The sequence below is a fragment of the Thermobia domestica genome, chromosome 5 (genome assembly GCF_964235325.1).
Source record: "Thermobia domestica chromosome 5, izTheDome1.hap1.1, whole genome shotgun sequence".
Lineage (NCBI taxonomy): Eukaryota > Metazoa > Arthropoda > Insecta > Zygentoma > Lepismatidae > Thermobia > Thermobia domestica.
The window spans coordinates 86014277-86036365 of NC_137458.1; the positions used below are offsets into that span (position 1 = coordinate 86014277).

Sequence of the window (22089 nt, forward strand, 5' to 3'; positions counted from 1 at the left end):
TTGCGTACCACAGAACACATTGCGCTTTCTCTTTCACCGACGCCATCTTTGATACGGTAAAAAAAATAGTCTTCTAAGAGGAGTTTTTCATTTATTTATTTCTTTAAAAGACACACACACCAATACAGCTTACAACTTACTTTTAACAGTCAACATTGAAACAACAATGAAAACAACAATGGATGGAATTTGGTAAGAAACTGACCCTTGCCCTCCCTCTCCCTCTCTCAACGTGTTCAGGGTTGCCGCTTATCTAACAGTGTTGCCAACTAAAAATTTAACTCCTTCCGCTACCGTTTGCACTTTATTTGATTTCATTATGAGTATTTTTATGAAAATTATAAGCAAATTAAATCCGTCCAGACTTTATGAAAACCCTGTATGTTCTTTAACTCTAGTACCTATATTGAATTTCGTCATGCCACCATACTGCTGATGTATTAACATTTATTTCTTAGCCCTTCCTGCTGGTCTAGTGGTTAGCGCACATGTCTTTAGTGCACGAAACCCCAAGTCCGGTCTCTGGCGGGAAAGAATTAAATTTGAATGCATGATGGGGATTTGACTTTCACCTTAAACTGTAGGTCCTCCTTTCCTTACAAGGTATGATGATGATGATTATATATATATATAAAGTGAATAATTTTATTAGAAACAAAGTAATAAGTTTACATGGAATTTGATTTAGTCTCCTTCAAAGTACTGTCCTTGGCTAGTAATGCACTTATCCCAACGTTGAATCCATGACTGGAAGCATTTCTGGAAGGCTTCAGCTGCTCTGTCGTGGCCCTCTCAATGTCACGAATGGTGTCAAAACGTTTTCCTTTAAGCACGGTTTTGATTTTTGGGAAGAGTCAGAAGTCGCATGGTGCTATATCTGGAGAGCACAGCGAGTGTGGACAGACAAGAAAATTTTCTTGGCCAAAACTCGCGGATTAAAAGCAAGGTGTGGCACGGCGTGTTTTCGTGGTGAAGGAGAAAGCCATTTGCACATTTAATCGGCGGTTAAAATGCTTTTCACGGACCTATGCAAGGTGTTTAGTTCTTCGGAAAGCTCTCGAATAGTCACTCGCCAATTTGAACAAATTATTTGTGCCACTTTTTGCACGTTTTCATCTCTTTTTGACGATCGTTGCTCGCTTTCAACCGACTCCTAGCCGCTTTTGAATCGCCCATACCACTTGTAAACAGTCTTCAATGCCAATGCTTCATCGCCATACACTGATTTTGACATTTCGTGAGCTTTTTTGACACTTTTCTGCAGCTTAGTACAAAACTTAATGTTTGCGTGCGACAGACACTCTCAACACGTACTCACTCTTCTGCCTCTGGAAGCCAACTAACGTGTCACATCTCGTTCATACTCAACACTGACTGTACCAAAGGTTTAGGCTACCGGGGTTGCCTAACATAGTGTGTGTTTTTTCGGTATTCTCCCGTTTCCTCCCACTTCCTTTATTTCATCATTTTCTTTATTAAGTAGATGAACTAGGTTTCATGTAAATAGATGAACTACATTTGTTACTTTTCCTACAGAAAGTGAAGCCAAAATAATTCAATGAATTGTTAGTTTGTAACTCAACCCTGAATTTGATTTTGGAATCAATTTTATTGAATTCTGTAAAAAGAAACTATAGCTGTTCATTACTCCCGTAAATAACTATGAAATCGTATCTGCAAATAGGAAATATTTTGTTTTTTAACTTTTGCTTTTGTAGAACTTTTATTAAAAGAATTCATTAGTATGCTAATTAACAAAAAGAGACAGAGTGTTTGTCCATAACCAGGGCGGAAAAAAATCATGATTTTTTTAAAAAAATCATTTTTGTTGATTTTTTTGATTTAAATCGATTTTTTTGATTTAAATCGATTTTTTTGATTTAAATCAAATCTTTCTCCTCGTATAATACAAGTCGCAAACTGGAGAAAAAGCATTGGAAATTAGTATTAAATGCTAATTATGCCATTTAAGTGAAAGTATTGGGGTTGAATTTTGAATTATTCCAAATCGTTAATCTATATCAATCCCAAAAAATGTTTCTTAACCCTTTTAAATTATGGCTCTTTGTAAAGGTAAATTATAGACTTCCAGTCAAGCAGCTGCAGCATCATCCCTATTTATCCTAGGATCATGGTACATAGATCACTCTCTTTAGAATAGAACAGCATTCGAAACGGTAACATTCACATTTCCTATCATGTCCCTGAAGCGGGAATATTTGAGAGTAATAGTTTTTTTTTTTTTTTTAATTTTGATTTCCTCTGGATTCCCCTGTGTTAACGCACAGATCTCAAAATCAACTGGGAAATACTAAGGGGTGTACTAAATGTGTGTACAAAATTTCAAGCTTGTATCTTGAGTAGTAAGGGTGAGGAAACTATTTAACAATGAGCTAAGAACGGTCCCACAATGCCCCAGATGACCCGGATGTAATATAAAAATTTCCTCAGACATCCCTATTTATCCTAGGATCATGATTTGTACATTATTCTCTTCAGAATAAAACAAATTTTCAAACGGTACCCTTCAAATGTCTCCATCATGCATCTGGGGCGGGTAAATCACGAAAAAAGGAATTTTCTGTTAATTTTTTTTATTTTTAATTTTTACCTCTGTGGACCCCTCCCCCTGTTTTTAAGGCAGAGATCTGAAACAAATCTGAAAAATACTGAGTGGTCCACTGAGTAAATGTGCAAAATTTCAATTTAGTAGGTGCAAAAGTAAGCCCGCGAAAAATAATATTCCCCAAATACCCCAGATTCCCGTATAAAACAGGATCTTAGGTAATAGTTTCCTGAGACATCCCTATTTATCCTAGGAGCATAGTACGTACATGATTTTCTTCAGAATAGAACAGCCTTTCAAACGGTACCATTTATATGTCTTCATCTGAGACGGAAAAATCACGAAAAAAAGCAATTTTTTGTTAAAAATATCCTTTTTTAAACATTTTTGCCCCTCTGGACCCCGCTGTTTCCACGCAGAGATCTGAAAACATCTGAAAATTATTAAGGGGTGCACTAAACGAGTGTGCAAAATTTCAGTCTTCTGAATGCAAAATGTAACCTGCCAAATAATAATAATAATACGCATAACAAAAAATATCTTTTTAAATTTATGTCATCACACACTATGCCTCAACGTAGAAAGGCGTGAAAGCATATGTAACGTGTTCTAAAATGCCTCCAATCTTGAAGAAAACGAAGTACAAAGCCTTATTGGTACTTTTTAAATCGAATAATGAAGATTCTACCCTATCATCTAAAAATAGGTGATATAATTTAAAAGGTTAAGCATTAAGGAAAAAGTACAGCAACGTTTATCAAAATGACACTTTTTTTTTTAAGTTACTGATATTTGGCAGGGGCCTATTTTTAAAAACCCAGAACTAGCTTGTGACATGAAATACATTAATTTCGCCTAAAGTTATAAAATTAACCCCCCAAAAAAGGAGGAGATATGACCCCTCTAAATACGCCCTATTATTTGGGAACAAACAAAGAGACACGCACAAAAAAGAATTTTCATCTTAAATATCGATGGTGATTTGCCCGTTGGAATAGTTAACGATTTAAAAACCGAAATCCAATGTTACGAAAAGAAGAAAGCAGGATTGCTCCGTTACTGTTCAAAACGGGATTTTCCCTAATCATCCTCTGCATGACACTTGTTTTCATACTATACTGTACATTTGAGTCTCACTGTATTATGATTATTAATTTCCATGATCGAAATAACAGAACAGAAACGTGATTTTACTTATTTTCACTTTAAATCAATTTATTTCGGAATTTGATTTAAATCAACGATTTTTATTTAAAAAATCAAGTGATTTAAATCAGACTGATTTAAATCAATCCACCCTGTCCATAACCATTCATTCTCTTTGTCTATAAATTTTATCTTAAAATTTAAAATAATTGATCGCTAGAAGTTTCATAGATCCTTAAATTTCCAACTCAAAGGGCTTCTTAACTTCTATAAAAAATGATAACGTTCTTATTTTGATTATATTCACTCATAATATGTTTGTTACTTTTTTCTTGTATACATATGTTATTTCTCCTTTACCAACAAATTTCGGCTTCAAATGGTACTGATGTTTCTTGTCAGGGTATAAATGTATTATATAATGATCTTGAATTGCTAACTAGACTCACATACTTTTGTTTTTAAACTACAAGTTACATAAATCTGTAGAAATTTTTGAATGAGTCTCAAGAAAACGTTCGTTTCCTGTATGTCCTATTCTGTTCGATATTAGATTGCATATACAACACTATAACGAAAGGTAACTGTTTCAAACACATACAACTTAATCAATTTTGTGTGCACATGATTGCTAAATTTAAAGGTAAGGCTCTTATATATCGACTACATCTATAGATACCACAGTGGCAGTTGAAATTATTGATTAAACTTCAAACCCAAGAACACAAAAATAGATTCAACCCTCGCACTACCAAAGTGGGGGGGGGGGAAGAGGATACTTTGTGCCTTTTTATAATTACTCATCTAATCGTTACTTTAAAATTGTAAAAAAAAAAAAAAAAAAAAAAAAAGTTATTGCTCACCATGTTTAGCTAAAGCGTTTACCTTACAGTGATGTAAATTGAACATAAATAAATTGTCTCATAAATTTGCCATTTTACTCTCCTGTTGGTAGGAAATTTGACTGACATTTAGAAGTATCACTTTTAGATGGTAGTATAATAAATAACTGTATCCCGCAGAGCCATAGCTATAGCTAGAGATTTCAGAGTCCGGGGCGAAGTAGAATTCGGCGCTCCTCTACACTCACCATACCAAACTTTTTTTTTTTTTTTTTTTTTTTTTTTGCATATAAGAGAAACAGCTTTTGTTGTTATGATATGCTCAATTTTTTATCTAACTGCTTGGACAGACCATTGCAACAGTCAAAAATGATCCTTATGTATTCTTTTACAAATAAGAGCTGTTTTCAAGAGGCTTTTTTTGACTTTTTGTTAAACTTCACAAAACTACCTTTAGTTGTATACAAATCCATTTGGAGAACAGTTATGAAAATTTACAGCTATTTACGTTTCATACTATTGATAAGAAATGAAGTTTCAATACATTCGTAACTATGTGCTTTTAAATTGTTCGAAGTAGGTGACAGTATTAATTTCTAGTAATAATTCTAAACTTTTGTAATTTTATTCTGTATATGACCATACAAATAGCTTTTTAATTTCGATTGGTTTAATAGCAGCAATTAAACGCGTTGAATTTGTTACGATAGACTTTCTTTTTTTACTCTTAAGGGTCGGTTGTGTTATATTATTGTTTTAAATGTGCAGTGCATGCCCAACAGAAGATATAAAGATGAACATATAAAAAACAGTTTTTACGAAGTGGTAGTAGAATGTGTATTTGATCAACTCCCGTTTATTAGAGGATTGAGCTCCCTCGTGGCTAAGCGGTTAGCGTACGCGCCTTTGGCGTGGGAGACCCGAGTTCGATTCCCGGTGGGAACTCATGTGGTTTGGATTCACGTTAATCAGTAGGTCCACATCTCATATAGCCTCACTACTGAAAGGGACGCTAAACTAAAATCAACTCAACCCAACACTATTATATGATTTCAATGCGAAGGTAGGACGAGAGGATATTTTCAAACCGATCATAGGGAAAAAAATGAAATGAAATCTTTGAGTTTTACGTCCCACGGTTATGCCGGTTAGGCTAAAGGAGACGGTGATGATGAGTAATGAATGAAATGGTGGAATGAAGAAAGTGGGAGGAAACGGGAGAACCCCGAGAAAACCCACGCACACGGTGTTTGTCCACCACAAAGTTCACTTGGCGGGGGCTGGGATCGAACCCGGGACCCCAAGCACCAGAGGTGAACGCTCTACCACTGAGCCACCGCGGCCCCACCGATCATAGGGAATGAAAGCCTGCATAACGAAAGTAATGACAACGGCGTTAGAACCGTGAACGCTGCAATATCCAAAGAGTACAAAACTCCCACATAGCGTGCAATGTTGCCACCATTTACACACCTTACTTCTCAGTTTTAACAACATACCGAATATCCCTGTCAGTACGTGACTTATCGATCTCACACAATCACGGTACTACTCCTCATGCTCTACCGGCTTCCATTATAGGTTTTAAAGCATACTGCACCAGTGTCCTTTTCCGAGTTATTTTTCCTTTTCCAAACTCAACTTTTCTCTTCTATTGATGGCAACACTGTTCAGCTGACTCTTCTAGACTTACAGTAGAGTCAGCTTAAACAGTTCCTGTCAGTATTTAATTAAGGTGTACAAAACGTTAGTACCTCACTCTCTGTATGCACCAACGGTGTTTGCACTTGTTTCACGTTATTTCTCGAAAAGTTTGCAACACTGATCTGCGTTTACCGTCTCTTTTGTCTTTATTCTCATTGTTGCTTCCAATGATGATATACAATTTAGGGCATTTAATTTACAAAAACGTAACTTTCTCTTGTGTTGGGAACACTGTTCATCCGGTGATGTTCTTCAATACACGGGCAGATATCGTCCTGTCTCTAGTTGCCTCGTGCAAAGTTTCGTTTCTCTGTCTCTCTTAGTTTCTCCGTTATTACAGATGGAAATTCTAAATTATATTATAATGTTGAAACGTCATTTCACGATTTTATCGTCAAGTCGGCACGGGTTAACGTTCTTGTACAGAGCTGCTATTTCACTAATGCGTGTTTACGGTCACATAGAATACATTTGGGGGGTGTGCGTATCGCAACACGAAATTACCCAAAATAAGGGACACCCTAAATGTAGATAGATAAAATACAACTAGATATGTATGCGCAGAAAAAAAGTATCCTGGCGATACAAGTAGTTGATAGAGGAATGATGCCAATAAATTCCTTCAAATTGGAAGCATATTACATGTCAATAGAATATAAAAAACACTGATAGTGATCAGTCTTTGGAAACGAAGAAATTCGTTGGGTTAAGTGCCTATTCTACAACTGGTTGAAGTTTGAAAATGTTATTATTCCTCTTGTTTACCTTCATTTTTTATATTCCCGCGTAAGTATCGCTTGCGTGTGTCTCTTCAATCCTCTCACTTTCATACCTTCATTTTCGCCATCGTGATTAATCCGATTGGATAGAAAAGCGTGATTAACTAAGCAAACCCATCACCATCACAACGCCGAACACGTATTTCAGACTTTGACCGTTTCCGATTTTGAAACCAGTCCTGCGCACACTATAACCGCTCCTTTGTTCATTACTGGGCACCTTGTATATCACATTGTAATTAACAAATCAAAGTAATAAGTAAAAACTTGTTGTGACTCTTATTGAAACGTGTCAAATGCGAGCGGATCGAGCAGGAATTTTTTTTTAACAAATTTATTTCTTTCCAAACCGACAACAATATTGATTTAATAGGGCGCCAATAGTTATACAGGGCGCCGCGTCGTTTGCTCTTTTCCAACACTTTTTCTTTCTTCTTGCTCGTTTGGCGCCCCCTTGCTATCAGCGCCCGGGGCTACCGCCTTGTTTACCTCCCCGTCCCTCTAGCTACGGCTCTGGTATCCCGCCTTTCCTGAATTCGGATGTTAGTCTTATCCTGTGTACTGTTCACTTCAGTCATTGTAGATTTTTTTGTGAGTTTCACGTAAGTGTGCCTCATAAATTTGCTATTTTAGGTTGGTGGGCACAAAGTACCCTTCCATTGGTAGGTGACGTGACTGACATTTACAAGTGTCACTGCTACATAGCAGTATAATAAACAGCTGTTAGTTTTATCCCGTCTATTGTTCCCTTTAGTCACTGCAGATTTTTATGAGGGTTTCTAATTTGTTTCTTTGGCGAGATACATTTAATCTTAACAGGTGGGCACAAAATACCCCCCCCCCCCTTGGTAATCCGCGTTACAAAAAATACCTAGGTAGTTTAAGGGTTAAAAAAAAGTAATTCTTGCGAATATGACTTCAAATCATACTGTCAATAAACTTTTTAGTATAGTTTCAACAAAAGCAGAGTCTTTTGACTTACAGGATGATTTTCATCAATTCTCGCTCTTGCTTGTTGCTGCAATGTCTCTGTTAGCCCTTTCTTTGACGCTGCCTGCATTATAGCAGTATTCAGAGCCTGGATTAACGTTTCCAAAGTGAACCATAACTGCTGAGGACAAGATAAGTCAATCATAAGAATCACAGTCACATTCTGTAATTGAGCTGCAGACAACGGTGCCGAGAGTAATGATGTGAAGAGTGTTCCACCACCCAGTTCCCAAATGTGGCATATGTCTTTAACCTACAAGCAGAAAAAAATAAGAAAATTTATCTCTATTCGTTTGCTACTCTTCTTACGCTAAGCATAAGTAAAATTTTTACATTAGAAATTCTTGCAAGTTCACTGAATTATTTTATATTAATATTCAAAACTGAATTTTTGAAACTTCTGCATTTTTACCATTTCATATTATTTTCACCGTCATCTCAGTTTATTTATTTTAGACTACTGAACAAACTGAAGCTAAAGTTTTACCTCGTCCATGAAAATTAAACGATAAATATACTCAATAACGTTGCTGTTACAATATCCCGTAAATCATCTTCCTTGATTTTTTCTGGTTTTCTATATCCTCTCGAAACACTTACGAACAATTAGATTTACTGAGTAGGTATAAGGCATTTAGTAATTAATTAAATATTTGCGGACAAATTACACATGCAGAAAAGCGTCTTTTATTTCTAGCCTGTAGTTAACATCTTTACTTTCGTTTTTCTTTCTGATTTTAAAAACATTATCGTATGCCAACTCAATTCATATCTGTTCCTTAGATGCAATAAGATTGTTTATTATTATTATTATTATTATTATTATTATTATTATTATTATTATTATTATTATTATTATTATTATTATTATTATTATTATTATTATTATTATTATTATTGAATATATACAACACGAAGGGTCGGTTAAAAACTAACGGATTAGCAACTCTGCCCATACTATACGTAGAGCATTGTGAGTGTATGCGCACAGAGCAATTTTGAACTTTCGAGAAGACAAATGATGAGTTGCCACTCTCAGTCGGGTTTAGTCTGTGAGCAGCGATTGAAGAAAGAGGTGTGTAATCATATTGCCACAAGAATGGCAAATACGAAAATTGAGCAGCGCATTAACTTGGAATTTCTTGTGAAATTAAAGAAATCACCGAGTGTGTGTAAAACTGGTGCAGGATGTGTATGGTGATAATACAATGTCACGTACGCAAGTTTTTGAGTGGCACACGCGAGAATGTTGATGACAATGAAAGACCGGGTCGTCCTGTCACAGCAACAACAGAGGAAAATGTAGCAACAGTAACTGACATTGTCCGGAAAGATCACTGGCTCAGCATTCAAATGATAGCAGACATGGTGGACATCCATAGAGAGTCTGTGCACGCAATTCTGCACGACCATTTGAATATGCGCTAAAATGAGCTGGAAGTTAGCGCTAAAATGGTATCACAAAACTACACGCAGCAGCAGAAGGGCTTCCGGAAGCACGTATGCAGTGACACAATGGAACACCTAAGAGCAGAACCGTATTTGTTAATGAAAATCGTCACTAGTAACGAGACGTGTATCTTTCAGTATGATCCTGAAACGAAAAGGCAATCCATCCACTGGAAAATTCCCTCATCACAGCGAATGTAAAAGGCATGCAAGAACAAAACGAAAATAAAAGTCATGCTCATTGTGTTCTTTGATATCAATGGCCTGGTCCTGGCTGAAAGGGTTCCATCAGATCAGACATTGAATAAGCAGAATAAGCATTATTATCTGCAGGTTTTGATGCAGCTGCGGGAACGCATGAGAAAGAAAATCCCCCCTTCCCTCTTGTAGAAGAACAATGAATGGATTATACATAATGACAATGCTCCTTCGCACACTGCTTTGACCATTAAGCAGTTTCTGGCAGCTAAGACGACTCCAGCGTTGGAACACCCATCTTATTCGCAGGACTTGGCATCGTTTTTTATTTTATTTATTTATTATTATTACAGAAAGTGAAATCCGCACTCGAGGGAATTCATTTTCAGACTGTGGAAGAGGCGAAGCAGAAAACAGCAGCGGTACTCAAGAGATGACCCCTGAAGAGTTCCACAATAGCTTCCAACAATGGAAACTTTGTATGCAAACGTGTATAGAGAGGAGAGGAGAGTTTGTTGAAGGGGATCACCTTTAATTCGTAGGTTTGTGACAATAAATCGTACTTTTGGCACCAATTCCATTATTTTTTTTTATCCAAACCTCGTACTGTCCAAAATTATAGAAAAGCTAAATTTCAACACACTCTATTTCGAATTCGAGAAACCATGGAGTGGCGGTGCAAACCAATGAAAAGGAAGTCATATATGCGCAATCCAAAAAATGCATATATGGTACAGAGGTAAATCTATTATTCTATATTAAGATGTGTCCTATGCGTGCTACTGTCTGCATTCTTATCTGTTCGCATTCACAATGTGCTGGGCCTTCGAATTTTAGGGCAAAATTTGCTCGAATTTTTTTTGTTCGGATTCCGAGGCAAGCTAGAATTTTTCGTTTGGATTCCAAGATGTTCGAGTTCTGGGACGTTCGAATACCGGAGGCAATACTGGGCCTGGAAAATATGTGCAAGTCTACAACACATTTTTTTCACCATGCTAATAAACGTTTTCAGAATAAAGTCCAATATTAATTCACAAATAAACTAATAATTATAAAATGGCCATTTCAAAATATGATGTACTTACCAAACTTTTACCTGAACGTCTTCCGAATGTATATTCCAAGGCAAGTGTTTGTTTTACCGGCTGGTTTTTATCCAGAAATCTATAAATCAAAGAACTCTTTCCCTGCAACAGGACAAATTAAAATTAAATAGAATTTGACTTACAAACATATCACACTTCATAGATAAAACAGAAACAAAAATAACTTCGTGACACAAATATGACATTATCAGGCAATTAGAAATCTTATATTTCGTGCTAATTATTAGGAATCGATAAAAATATTCACAGCATTAGTATAAAACGTCATTTCTTTATTTGTGAAATTAAACTGAAACAATAAAATAATGTATGCATGCATTATTATACTGTATATATATTAATAATAAAAAAAAGCATTAGTCTTCTTACAGCATAACGAATAGCCCTTGGTTCTCGTCGAATAATCAAGAGAATATATTTAAAAAGACATTTAAATAACACAATGTACTTAATAGAAGATATTTTAAATGTTCTTATGACATTGTAATGCACAAGTAAAAATAAAAAGAATAGTTTCTGAAATAAATCTTAGCTGTAGCCACTTCTACTCAAAATCAATCAATATTAAGCTCTCTTTCCTCCGTGTACACAATATGAAGTCATGAATAGCATTTTTCTTTATATTTTCATAAACCCTCTTTATGGATCAACAAACTGGAAGATTAATCGCCACAAAAACAAATAACCGCAAGCGGATTCTATCTTGCAAAAAGCCAAATCAACCAAGATAATTTTTACCTACCGTCTTACTATCTAGCTTTATTCTTTATCTATCTATTTTAACAGAATACTTGTTTAACCACAGACGCATATTTATAATAGTTAATTACACTTATTACATCTTGTTATAAGTTTCCTACACAGTTTCAGTAAATACGCCTGCCATCATAGGACGCAGTAGGTGGTTACGTTTAACTAATTATCCCTAAAGATCTTCCCAGATATTTCTGACTTATAGTACCTAACAACAAAGGAATTCGTAGCCCACGTAAACAGATACAGTGGATGTGTTGCTAGCAAATTTAGTTTCCTCCAATATTATTGCAATATCCTCCAATAATATACACCGAATTAGCGCGACCTGTTTATACATATAGAAAATTGACCAACTAAGGAACCTTGGACCAGATTTTAAAGGTCTACCAATGACTCTCTTAAGTCTATTCACCACCGTACTAGTTGTAAAATTTTCGGAAATTTTGAACCTGTTGGAAAAAAAAAAAAAAAGTTTTTCCGGTTTCTTTCCGGAAAAATTGGAAAAATAAAAACCTTTGTATTAGGTTAATTTTACTAGTAATAGAACCGTGTTTTTCTCGAACATGTGAAAAATATAAGTTCAGAAATTTCAATATTGCGAATATTAAAAAATAAATAAATAAATAAATAAAATAAAATAAAAAAAATCGAAAATGAAACTTGCGATTATTCTTCAAAATTAATAGTCTGTACTCACTTCCGTTATGTGCTTTTTGGTTGTTTATTTGTGGATGTGCATTATTACAGAACTTTTACAGCTACATACAAGCCTACCATCATGAAGCGTTTCTGTTGCAACAAATAGGGCTCTTGAATGAAACTGAGCTCTTAATATGCTCTTTGATCTGGTGAAGTTTTGTTAATTTTAACCAAATTACTTCTTAAAAGAAAGAGCAGTAGGCAAATTTCAATAATACTCATGCACTAAAACATACAATTACTTTATTTAATATTCTAATATAGAGTTTTATACAAACTTTATGTACAAAATCCTAAAACAAATACCTGTCTTCCACTGCGACAAATTATTTATATGTATCAAAATGAAAGTGGCTATGTTTTGTAACTTCATAACTCTTGAACCATCCGAACAACTTCGATAAAATTTTCAAAATTTTCTACGTTTAAATCCAAATTTAGCCCCGCAACTTGGAGGAGGGGGAAGATACATAAAAATTATTAAAAATGACCGATATTAGCGTCCAGTTCATAGTTTTCAGAGTCGCTGAGATGAACAGTGACACTTTCGGCCGTTTAAATACAAATTTAGCCCCGTAACTTGGGGAGGGAGAAGGGAAATATATATATATATATATGATCGAAATGGCCGTTATTAGTGTCGAATCCATAGTTTTCGGTCGCCGAGATGAACAGTCGATGCCGTTTAAATCCAAATTCAGCTCAATTGGTACTATTAAGGGGGGATGGTGACACGTAAAGATAATTGAAAATTACCGATATTTGTATCCAATTCATAGTTCTGGCGATCCATAAAGTTGATTGTTGACAGTTTTGGTGCCCTTTATGTTCAAAATGAAACGTATTCTCCCTGTGCGAAGAACGAGTATTCTGCTAGTATTAATAATAACGAACGGAATTTCACATATTCAAGCATTTAATATATTTCCCGCTGCACAAATTTACTTTCTTGTGTGGTGTTTGTGTGTGTAAATAAGATCATATCTCTGACTTATTCGAAAAATATACAAATAATAAAGAGGGGTTTTACCTGAAATCCAAAAACTAAAAAGTACGATTAAAAACTAATGCTTTAAGTATTTTTCCTGTTAGCGAAATACTTTGTATATATGCTGCAGAAATGTTACAACAAGTAAGATTAGAGCTTTTCTATTTCAAGTGTACCCTCAGAAAAAAGGTGAAACATTCCTCGGCCTCACCCCCGCCGACCTCCTACGGAGGAAACCTTCCATTTGCTTTGGGGAAAGAACGTTGTTTGCAACCAACTATTGAAGGATCTCTGCCAAAGCATCTTGTCCTTCCTCTTTCGAGGGAGATATGGGAAAACACACATCGGGAGACAGCAGCGCCAGCAGAGGCACACTTGAAATAGCAAGGTCCTAGCATCAGGCGAAGAAATAGTTTTAAAATTATATTTTCCGTTTTTTGTCAATATTCTGAACAAATGATATTTTCTAATGAGTTCAAAATTTCCGGAAATTTTACATAGCACAAGGAAGATATCTCTATAAATAATATATGTTTGATTTAACATATTAACTAAAATGATTCTGGCCTCGTTATTTTAACACTTCCCTGCAATTAAGCGGGAACTTCATGAGATTGCTTAAAATAATTTTAATACGTCTAGATTAATTAAACTAACTAGGATTATATTTTAGTTTCTTTTGTAGCCATAACTATATTCTATCACGGTGTTAACTTTAGAGTATTTGGATGAGTAGTGCATATATATCTGTTGCCACAAAATTTCCCTGTTCTAACACAAGAAACATAAGTAGCCAATTATCTTAACTCTAAACTAGTAAATATAAAATAGTTTTCATTTTGAAAGCATAATATAGTAAAACATTCGAAAATTTTAATTTTTCCGAAACTTGCAGTTTTTTTGAAGTTCGAGAAAATAACGCAAAAAACTTTTTTACTGAATTTTTTTTTTCAGGCCTACACAACACTACACCGTACTCTCTTTAAGCCAATTTGACAAGTGTGTTATAAATAAAATATTTTTAAGTTCTATGGATTTTATAAGTATTAGTTTGTTTAGTGATCACTACAATATGAATAAAATAATATGAAGAGATGAAAGATATGTTTGTATAAAATTAATGTGCAGTTTTGAAGTAAAAAGTAATGATCGTGAAACTTGATAACGTTAATAAAAGCCATTCCACCGTCTGCTTCTTTTTAACACAGAAGAACTATTATTTCGAGCCTCTTTATGTAGAACTTGTCTTTTCATCCCAACCAAGTTCATTAGGTGAAATTTCAACGTTTTTTTTTTTTTTTTTTTTTTTTTTTAAAGAAAAGGTATGTCGTAACAATACAAAACACGTACATAATGGTGATATGTAACGTTATGGCTCGATTGGGCTGACTCCTAAAATTTGCTATTAATTTATTTTCACTACAATTAAACAAAGTACTTAAATTGATCTGAGTATAGGACGTTTCCAAAAGTTTCCTATTTGATCAACTTTGAGAAATCAGAAGAAAGAAAACATCAATACAATCTTCCTTCACTTCAATACACTTTTCACATCTTTTGATTAATGTCTATTCCCGAAAAAAAAAAAAATAAATAAATAAATAAATCACAAAATGGCTTATAATGGTGTCTTTCAGTTCATTGTCATTCGAAAATTTTCGTCCTTAAAGGTCCTTCTTCAGTTTCGAAATAGTTTGGCGCTAAATCTGGACTGTAGAGTGGATGCTGAGTCTTTCATGGTAAACTTGACAACAACAGCCATATGGACTGGAACAGTCATGCAGTATGCAACACTACGACTCAGTTTTGTCACAACAACTGATTCAAATGGCTGTCTCCAACGAACCGACACAGGTAGACAGTTGAAAAATGATGCATTATTTTTTCTATACATGGTACTATATACCATGAACGGTTTACTAACAATGACACGATATTTCACAGTCAGGCTGGAATCTTATATACTCTATACCTTCCGTATTCAATACGATTTGGGTTTATATGTAAATTTCAATGCGAACTGAGATTGCGCAAGATGATGTTATATTGAAGGATTCGTATAGACAGGGTTGTATATTTTCGTTTATTTGTGTTATTAATGGAACTATTAAGGTGATGAATATATATTTAAAACAATACATTAAAAAGGTTTACATTAAATTTTTAATGCTCAAACATTGGAAAATGACTACATTATGATGATTTTATATAAGGTTTAAAGCGCAAAGCGCATTCAATTCGATCCTATTTTCCAGTAGGACTGAGACTATGGTTCCATACGAGCTGAATCCCCATTTCCTTGCAGTATTGAGTACGGAAAGCGTACTCAAATCGTTTTGAATCTCGGTAATTTATGCACCTTTCATGAATATCAGAGCATAAATGTATTTACTGACAGATACATGTATGTTTCTTCGAAATGTATTACGTATGGTGGGCATTTTAATTTTTTTCATTAAAATAATCTACAAAAAAAATTAGGTTGTCTTACATTCGAGGTCGTACTACATACTCGGACTAATACGGTACTTTTAAGACTACGATACTTACAACACCTTTGCTTCCAAGTATTATGAGAGTTCTTTCTTTAGTATTGGAAGTAACAGACTTCCTTTCTTCAGCATTAATTTTGATAGCAATATCCAACAGGCTTCCATCTCTGTAATGTAAAACACATTTCCATTATATATGTACGTATGACGATGCAAAAGTAGGTAGACAGTAATGAAACATGAAACTTGCAAAGAACAGTATACTATTATTAAGTAACCATAATAATAACAGGCGCACACAGACGATAAACAGACATGTAACGGACTTGAATTTCCATTATAAACTTTTTTTTTTTTTTTTAAATATTATTATGTTTTCCTTATACTTCCTTCTCTTCTGCTTTGAATGTAATGAATAGGATTCTATATTGTTAGATTTTGTCATCTAATGATAAGGTCTATTAATAAAGAAGCTTACCTAATACGTCACAATTTTTAATCGGTTTCGATACAATTTAGAGGTTCCTTTCGTATTTCTCAATGGGCAAATCTTCATGCTGATAGTATTCACATACTTAACCTACATATAATTTCAGCGTGGTTTTGCCATCCCCACTGATCTAATTGCTAGCGCGTGTGCCTTTGATGCACGTGGGAGAGCACAATAATTTTATTTCACAATTATTTTCTTTCATTAATTATCCTTCTCCTGTAATCTCAAGAGCATATTCGTGGGACTTAAAAAGCCATGTCATTTCAACATACTCCAGCACTTTCATCAACAACTTTTCAGAAATTGCTAAACTAGATTCATTGTTAGTATCTTCGTTCCTACGAAACTATCCTTAACAATCAATGAAACCTTAAATCTCGGAAAATTTGGTTATTGTTTAAGATAGATAAAAAATGAAATTTTAGTAAGATTTAATATTTTAAGCGGTGTATCACGTTCTATTAAAGAAAAGGTTTGCTGAAGTCAGTGGCGGAGCCAAGGGAGGACCTAGGGGGGCCAGGACCCTTGCTCAAGTTTTTGGCCCCCCTACACAGAGTGATACTGCTATAGGTTGACAAACGGTGAGTTGATAGTGGCTACAAGCGAAACTACTACTAAAACATCTCTCGTCAATAGAGTTACCAACCGCAGAATACCGTGTTTCGCAATAGTCTGCGTTCCGAGTAAAAAGCTCCATATTGATTATTGTTTGTAGTACAGTAAGTTCTAATTCATCGAAATCTGTAAGGTGTAAATTGACCTCACCATCTGAACGTTCCTTTTAACCTCTGTCCTTTATCTGATTATCTTCGTTGTTTTCGACAAAGAACCAGAAAAAAACAAAAACAAAATCAGTTGCATTCTCATTCGCTTCGATGTTGAAAGTCATACTAAAATAAGAGATGCTTACTTACAAATAGCACGCACTGCAGTAAAACATTACACTTGTGTTGGAGAAAGAAGTCTTCGTACACTAAGTAATTAATTTCCATTGATCACGGCGACATAGAACAAATGCATAGCATCCGTTAAATAATTTGGTATCATTACTATCAAATAATCTTAATATCGAGACGTCTTGTTTAATATACAGTAAAAGAAGAGAACAAAAGTTCTTTTTATTATTTCTGTTATTCTCTCTGTTGTTCGTATCCCAATCATTCGAGAAAATTAAGATACTGAATTCTACGAACAGCTACTATTTGCTACTGATACTGGTTCTCCTTCTCGACTACCTTTTGGTCTTGTCTCTAGTACGTCTAGTTTCCTAACGCTCTTGGCCGTTGGCAACTCTGTAGAAACCTTCTGCTGCGATGTTAGCAATCGATACTAGCGATCTCCAAGGAAAACGGAGTCAGCGCTTGGTAGATCTATACTATTAACTAAAGCCTTGGGAAATGAGGCTAACAAAAGTCAGTGATTCTTTATAAATAAATCGTTCAGAAATATTTTCTTTTAAACGATTTTAACTAACTTAATCCCAAAACTGGTACTACTAGAGAAATTCCGAAGTTTATCACAGAACCAGTGCTACAATCTTCTGGTTACTAACCATCAAGTACAGGATAGTAGCGTTAAGTTACTTCAACTACATTTGAATTTATTTTAAGGCTTTGAAACATCCGAGACCCAGAGGATAGAAATGAGGAAAATGAGACAATAGGGCCATAAACATTTTCCTAGTGACACCGAGGAAGAATCTTGGTAAACTTCTCAATCGAATTATTTACCCACGAAGGATCGATCACACCACCTTCCGAATATTAAGCTGATGTTCTACCGCTGAGCTTTGGCCATTCGGTGTGGGTGTGAAGTGTTTGTGTATTTGAATTCACCTCAAATTCTAAAAACTAGTGAAGGTAAACAAACGAAAGAAAAAAATGGCCACGTATACTTCTTTTGCTGTAAGGGGTCCCGATTGAAATGTCTGTTCTAACACTGTTTGATATTAGTGAAAGACAAACACATTTCTTCTTTTAGCTTAAAAGTGTGTTCACTTCATCAGTTTAATGAAGTAAAGGCAAATCTATTACTCGGTTTTAGAATTCAAGTAAAAATAATTGTACTACGGCCAGATCAAAACAAGGGGCTGCAACCAGGGCAGTTACCCCGGGCGCCAGCAAACTAATCTGTGTTTTTTGTTGGTGTAGATGTAGATGAAGGGGATGCTAATCGCAAAATCTGCCCTGGCACCAAACATCTAGTCACTGATTATGCTACCATATTTTTTGAGCGTGAAATCGGAATATTTTTCTGAAATATAAAGAATACATGATAATTATTGGTAATTTACTTTAAAGTGAAACTTAAGTTTCAAAAGCAAGGTTTAAAATTTAAAGTGGACTGAGACGGCAAATCAGTGTCCTATTAGAGTTCAGTTCTTGTTTCTGTGCGACGTTTGTCCCTTAAGAACATTTGTCCTTGTCCATAACTTCTTCTTCTTCTTTTTCTTTTTCTTCTTCTTCTTATTATAGTTTATCTACCAAATATTTATTTATATTATTATGCGGTATTAAAAAAGAAATCTGAAACTTGTGATATTTATTTACTTCCATCATTCCTTCTGGCAAATTAGTGTGATCTGTACAAGAGGAAATGTTTCCGGGCTGGTAAAATTTGAGATGACTGCTGCTATCCTATAACTTTGAGCGTCGTCTCATCTCAAGTAGATGCAGACATGTTGGAAAGTTAGATTCTTGTAGATTTACTAGTTCAAACGCTGTCGAAGATGAAACCTGCAGAATATGACTCTCAACGAACAATATTCGAACAAATATATCAAGAATGTTTAGAGAAATGCAAAGAAAATGGTCTTGAAATTCCAGAAACAGATAGACTATAGGGATTCCTCGTGGAAACGAACTAGACATTCGCCATCGAAATATCATAAATTCATTTTGGATGAATCTCTTCCTTCATTAGAGGCAGAAAACGAACTTTCTAAAGGTAATATACTAACAAGTAAGATACATTTTTCTGCCTATTTATATGGCAATCACTGAGATGGAAAGCTCTTTGGATCATATAGTAAAATTATTAGATCAAGCACCGCTCTACGTCCAAAACGTGAAAACTTTCTAAATTACAACATTGTCAAGCCTATGACCCAGCATTATGGAAGTGATCTCGAAATATTCAAATGTGAACTCAAATCCCTCCCAAACACAATTAAGTTATATGAAGTTGTAGAAGTTGTAAGTTGATTTCTTGATGAATTTCATTGATGTTTTTTTGTGTCTACAGAAACGCATTCCTAGAAACCTAGAAGCTAAATATCATTTTTGTGACTATACCAGTTACTAGTGCTACATGTGAAAGCTCATGTTTGAAAAGATTAATGACATATACGCAATTCAATAACTGATGATAGATTGAAAAACTCAGGATTACTTTATACTGAGAAGAAAATTGCTAAATAGTTAGATCTCGAATAAGTTGATAAGTTTGTGGCTGCCGACAAGAATAGAAAGATCCTCATTTCTCTGCTTCCACTTAAATCAAGCAGCAACACGTATTTTAAACGCCGTAATTAAATAACTACTTACTTATATTAGAAATCAATTGTATTAATGCATCCTAGTTGTTGGGGTTAGTAAATTCTTACATTTTCACTGTAAAAGAGTAAAATCATGAACAACAAAGATTAAAACATTCACCTTGAAAAAAAAAAAAAAAAACAAACAAACAAACACACACACACAGTGTGTGTGTGTGTGTGTGTGCGCGAATAAAATTTTTCATTCATTCATTGGAGATGGCCCCCCTGAAAGAAATTGTAGCTACGCTATTGGCTGAAGTGCACAAAGTGGTTATCAGTTTTCTGGAATTTCGTTTTTTAAAAATCAACAATAACCACATTTTCTGAGGATTAAGGTTTCACTAATTCTTCTAGGATACTTCCACAGGCACGAAGACATTAACAATAATACTAACAATAACAAAACCGTGTGTCTTCTCTATCCAAAATCATTCAACTTTTTCGCCCATAAAACAAAACTGACACGGTCAATCGTCTTGGGCTTTCAAAATTTTGATTCTGTGTAACAAACTACACCGAATCCATACCCTGGGTCCGGTGCACAGAACTTTTGTGTGTGTGTGTATGGCTGCGTTATCTTTGATTGATTGTTTAAGCCTATTCGTTTACTTTTCACAGTTCGATTTGAAGAAGTACCTCAGAAATAGTTCTTCGGTTCAGGGGCTGCTTCAATCGACACAAATCATTCATCGTGCATCTTATATTTTATATGTGGGAGCAAAAAGACGCCATTACATGTTAAATCAGGTCAATACGGACAATGAGTCATTATTTCGACATTTTACTGGACAAGAAATCAACAGTTTGGTGTGCTGAGTGGGAACTAGAGTGGTGAAGAATGATGAGACGATTTGGTTTCGTTTTGCGCAAATTCATAGATGACCTCTGGCAAACAAATGGTCCACTCAGCCATTCATAGTGAGCATTTATACCACTAAGCATTTATAGTGTCATATAATAAGCGATTTATTATAATAATGCATAAAGTTTTTTTTTCTATACAATTAAAAAAGGAAGAGACAGAATGGTCATCTGAAATCATATTTTCAAAGTAACTATTTGCATATGTGGAAGGTGTGGAAATAATCAAAACAACCAAAAGTGACAGTAACCTGAGACCACGGTTGTATGAACTGGAAAATAAACTTTCCCACAAAAACGAAAACTATAACATAACATCTAACTGACCTCGATATGTGCATTTGTGATCTATTCTTTTCAAGAAAGTTAAAAACATAAAAATATCTGGTGACGTTCTGATGTGAAAAATAACACATATATTTTCTTTCAAAAATTAAACAGACAAACAGAAATAATAAACATTTTATATTTTTAAATGTAACAATAACAATTATTATCAAGAACTATTATTTGAACTTCCAAAATTCAAAAATATAGTGTCAAAATTTCCAAAAAGCAAAAATAGCTTAAACAAACAAGGACATTCACGAATATAAAAAAAGTCCGACTTTTCAACCAAAGCATCATTCTCCATCCAGCGTTCCTAGCTTCGTCATGAAGTTTCGGAGTAACAGTCATCCGGACATTAAGTATAAATTCAGAAAAAAAAAGTGTCGCGAATGTATGGTATAGTAGGACAGTTCGGAATTATCTATTGGCAATTTGCATACATTGTAGTATTTATGTTTTTATATTGTAGTTTGTTATTTGAAGATTTGATATATGTAACTGTTTCTTTTATTCAGAATAAATAATACATAACTATTACTATACAAACGTTATTCTTATTTTGCCCAAGTTCTTTCATTCCACCGTCTGTCACATCTGAATGCAGTGTCATAATCATTTGGGTATTGGTCTCCATGTGACAGGCAATTCACTACACCTATACTACCGATACTAACTGTTCCATTATTGTAGTATACTAGTACATTTTAATAAATTAATTTCTTTTTAGATATATTTTAATAGTACTTTGCTGTTTAGTTTCGGGCCCGTACGAATAGATCCAAGTTTTATCGCTTGTAATGTTGTAGTACACCAAACTTAAATTACCTCGGTTGATTTTTCTTTTTTTTCTTTTTAAATATTTCTTAACATTAATTGGCTAAATCTGTTTTTGAGCTTCGGTCAAGTTGTGTGGGATCCAACGGCCGGAAAGTTCCCATACGTTCAGGTGACCATGCAGAATCGTATGTATTATTTTCATGTCAATGTTCAAAAATTTCCAGAATCTCACGGTATAACATATGCCGATCTCTCTCAATCATTTCAAGCTCAGAATCAACATTCCTGGCAACAAAAGACGTGGATGGATGACGTTCAAGAAATTCATCATTGAGAAATGTGCAACCATGCTGGAATTCGGAAAACTAACTGTAC

The 22089-nt window shown here is 34.7% G+C and overlaps 1 protein-coding gene across 1 annotated transcript in view; it reads right to left on the reverse strand.

The window, feature by feature from the left end:
- LOC145685974 (cytoplasmic dynein 2 light intermediate chain 1) overlaps positions 1 to 22089 on the reverse strand; it is a 60554-nt gene that overhangs the window by 19336 nt on the left and 19129 nt on the right. The window contains exons 2-4 of the mRNA XM_081758770.1: positions 15774 to 15882; positions 10760 to 10861; positions 8020 to 8280 (exon numbers count right to left, since the gene is read on the reverse strand). Of these exons, the coding sequence (XP_081614896.1) occupies positions 8020 to 8280; positions 10760 to 10861; positions 15774 to 15882 (472 nt within the window). The remainder of the gene's footprint in view (positions 1 to 8019; positions 8281 to 10759; positions 10862 to 15773; positions 15883 to 22089) is intronic.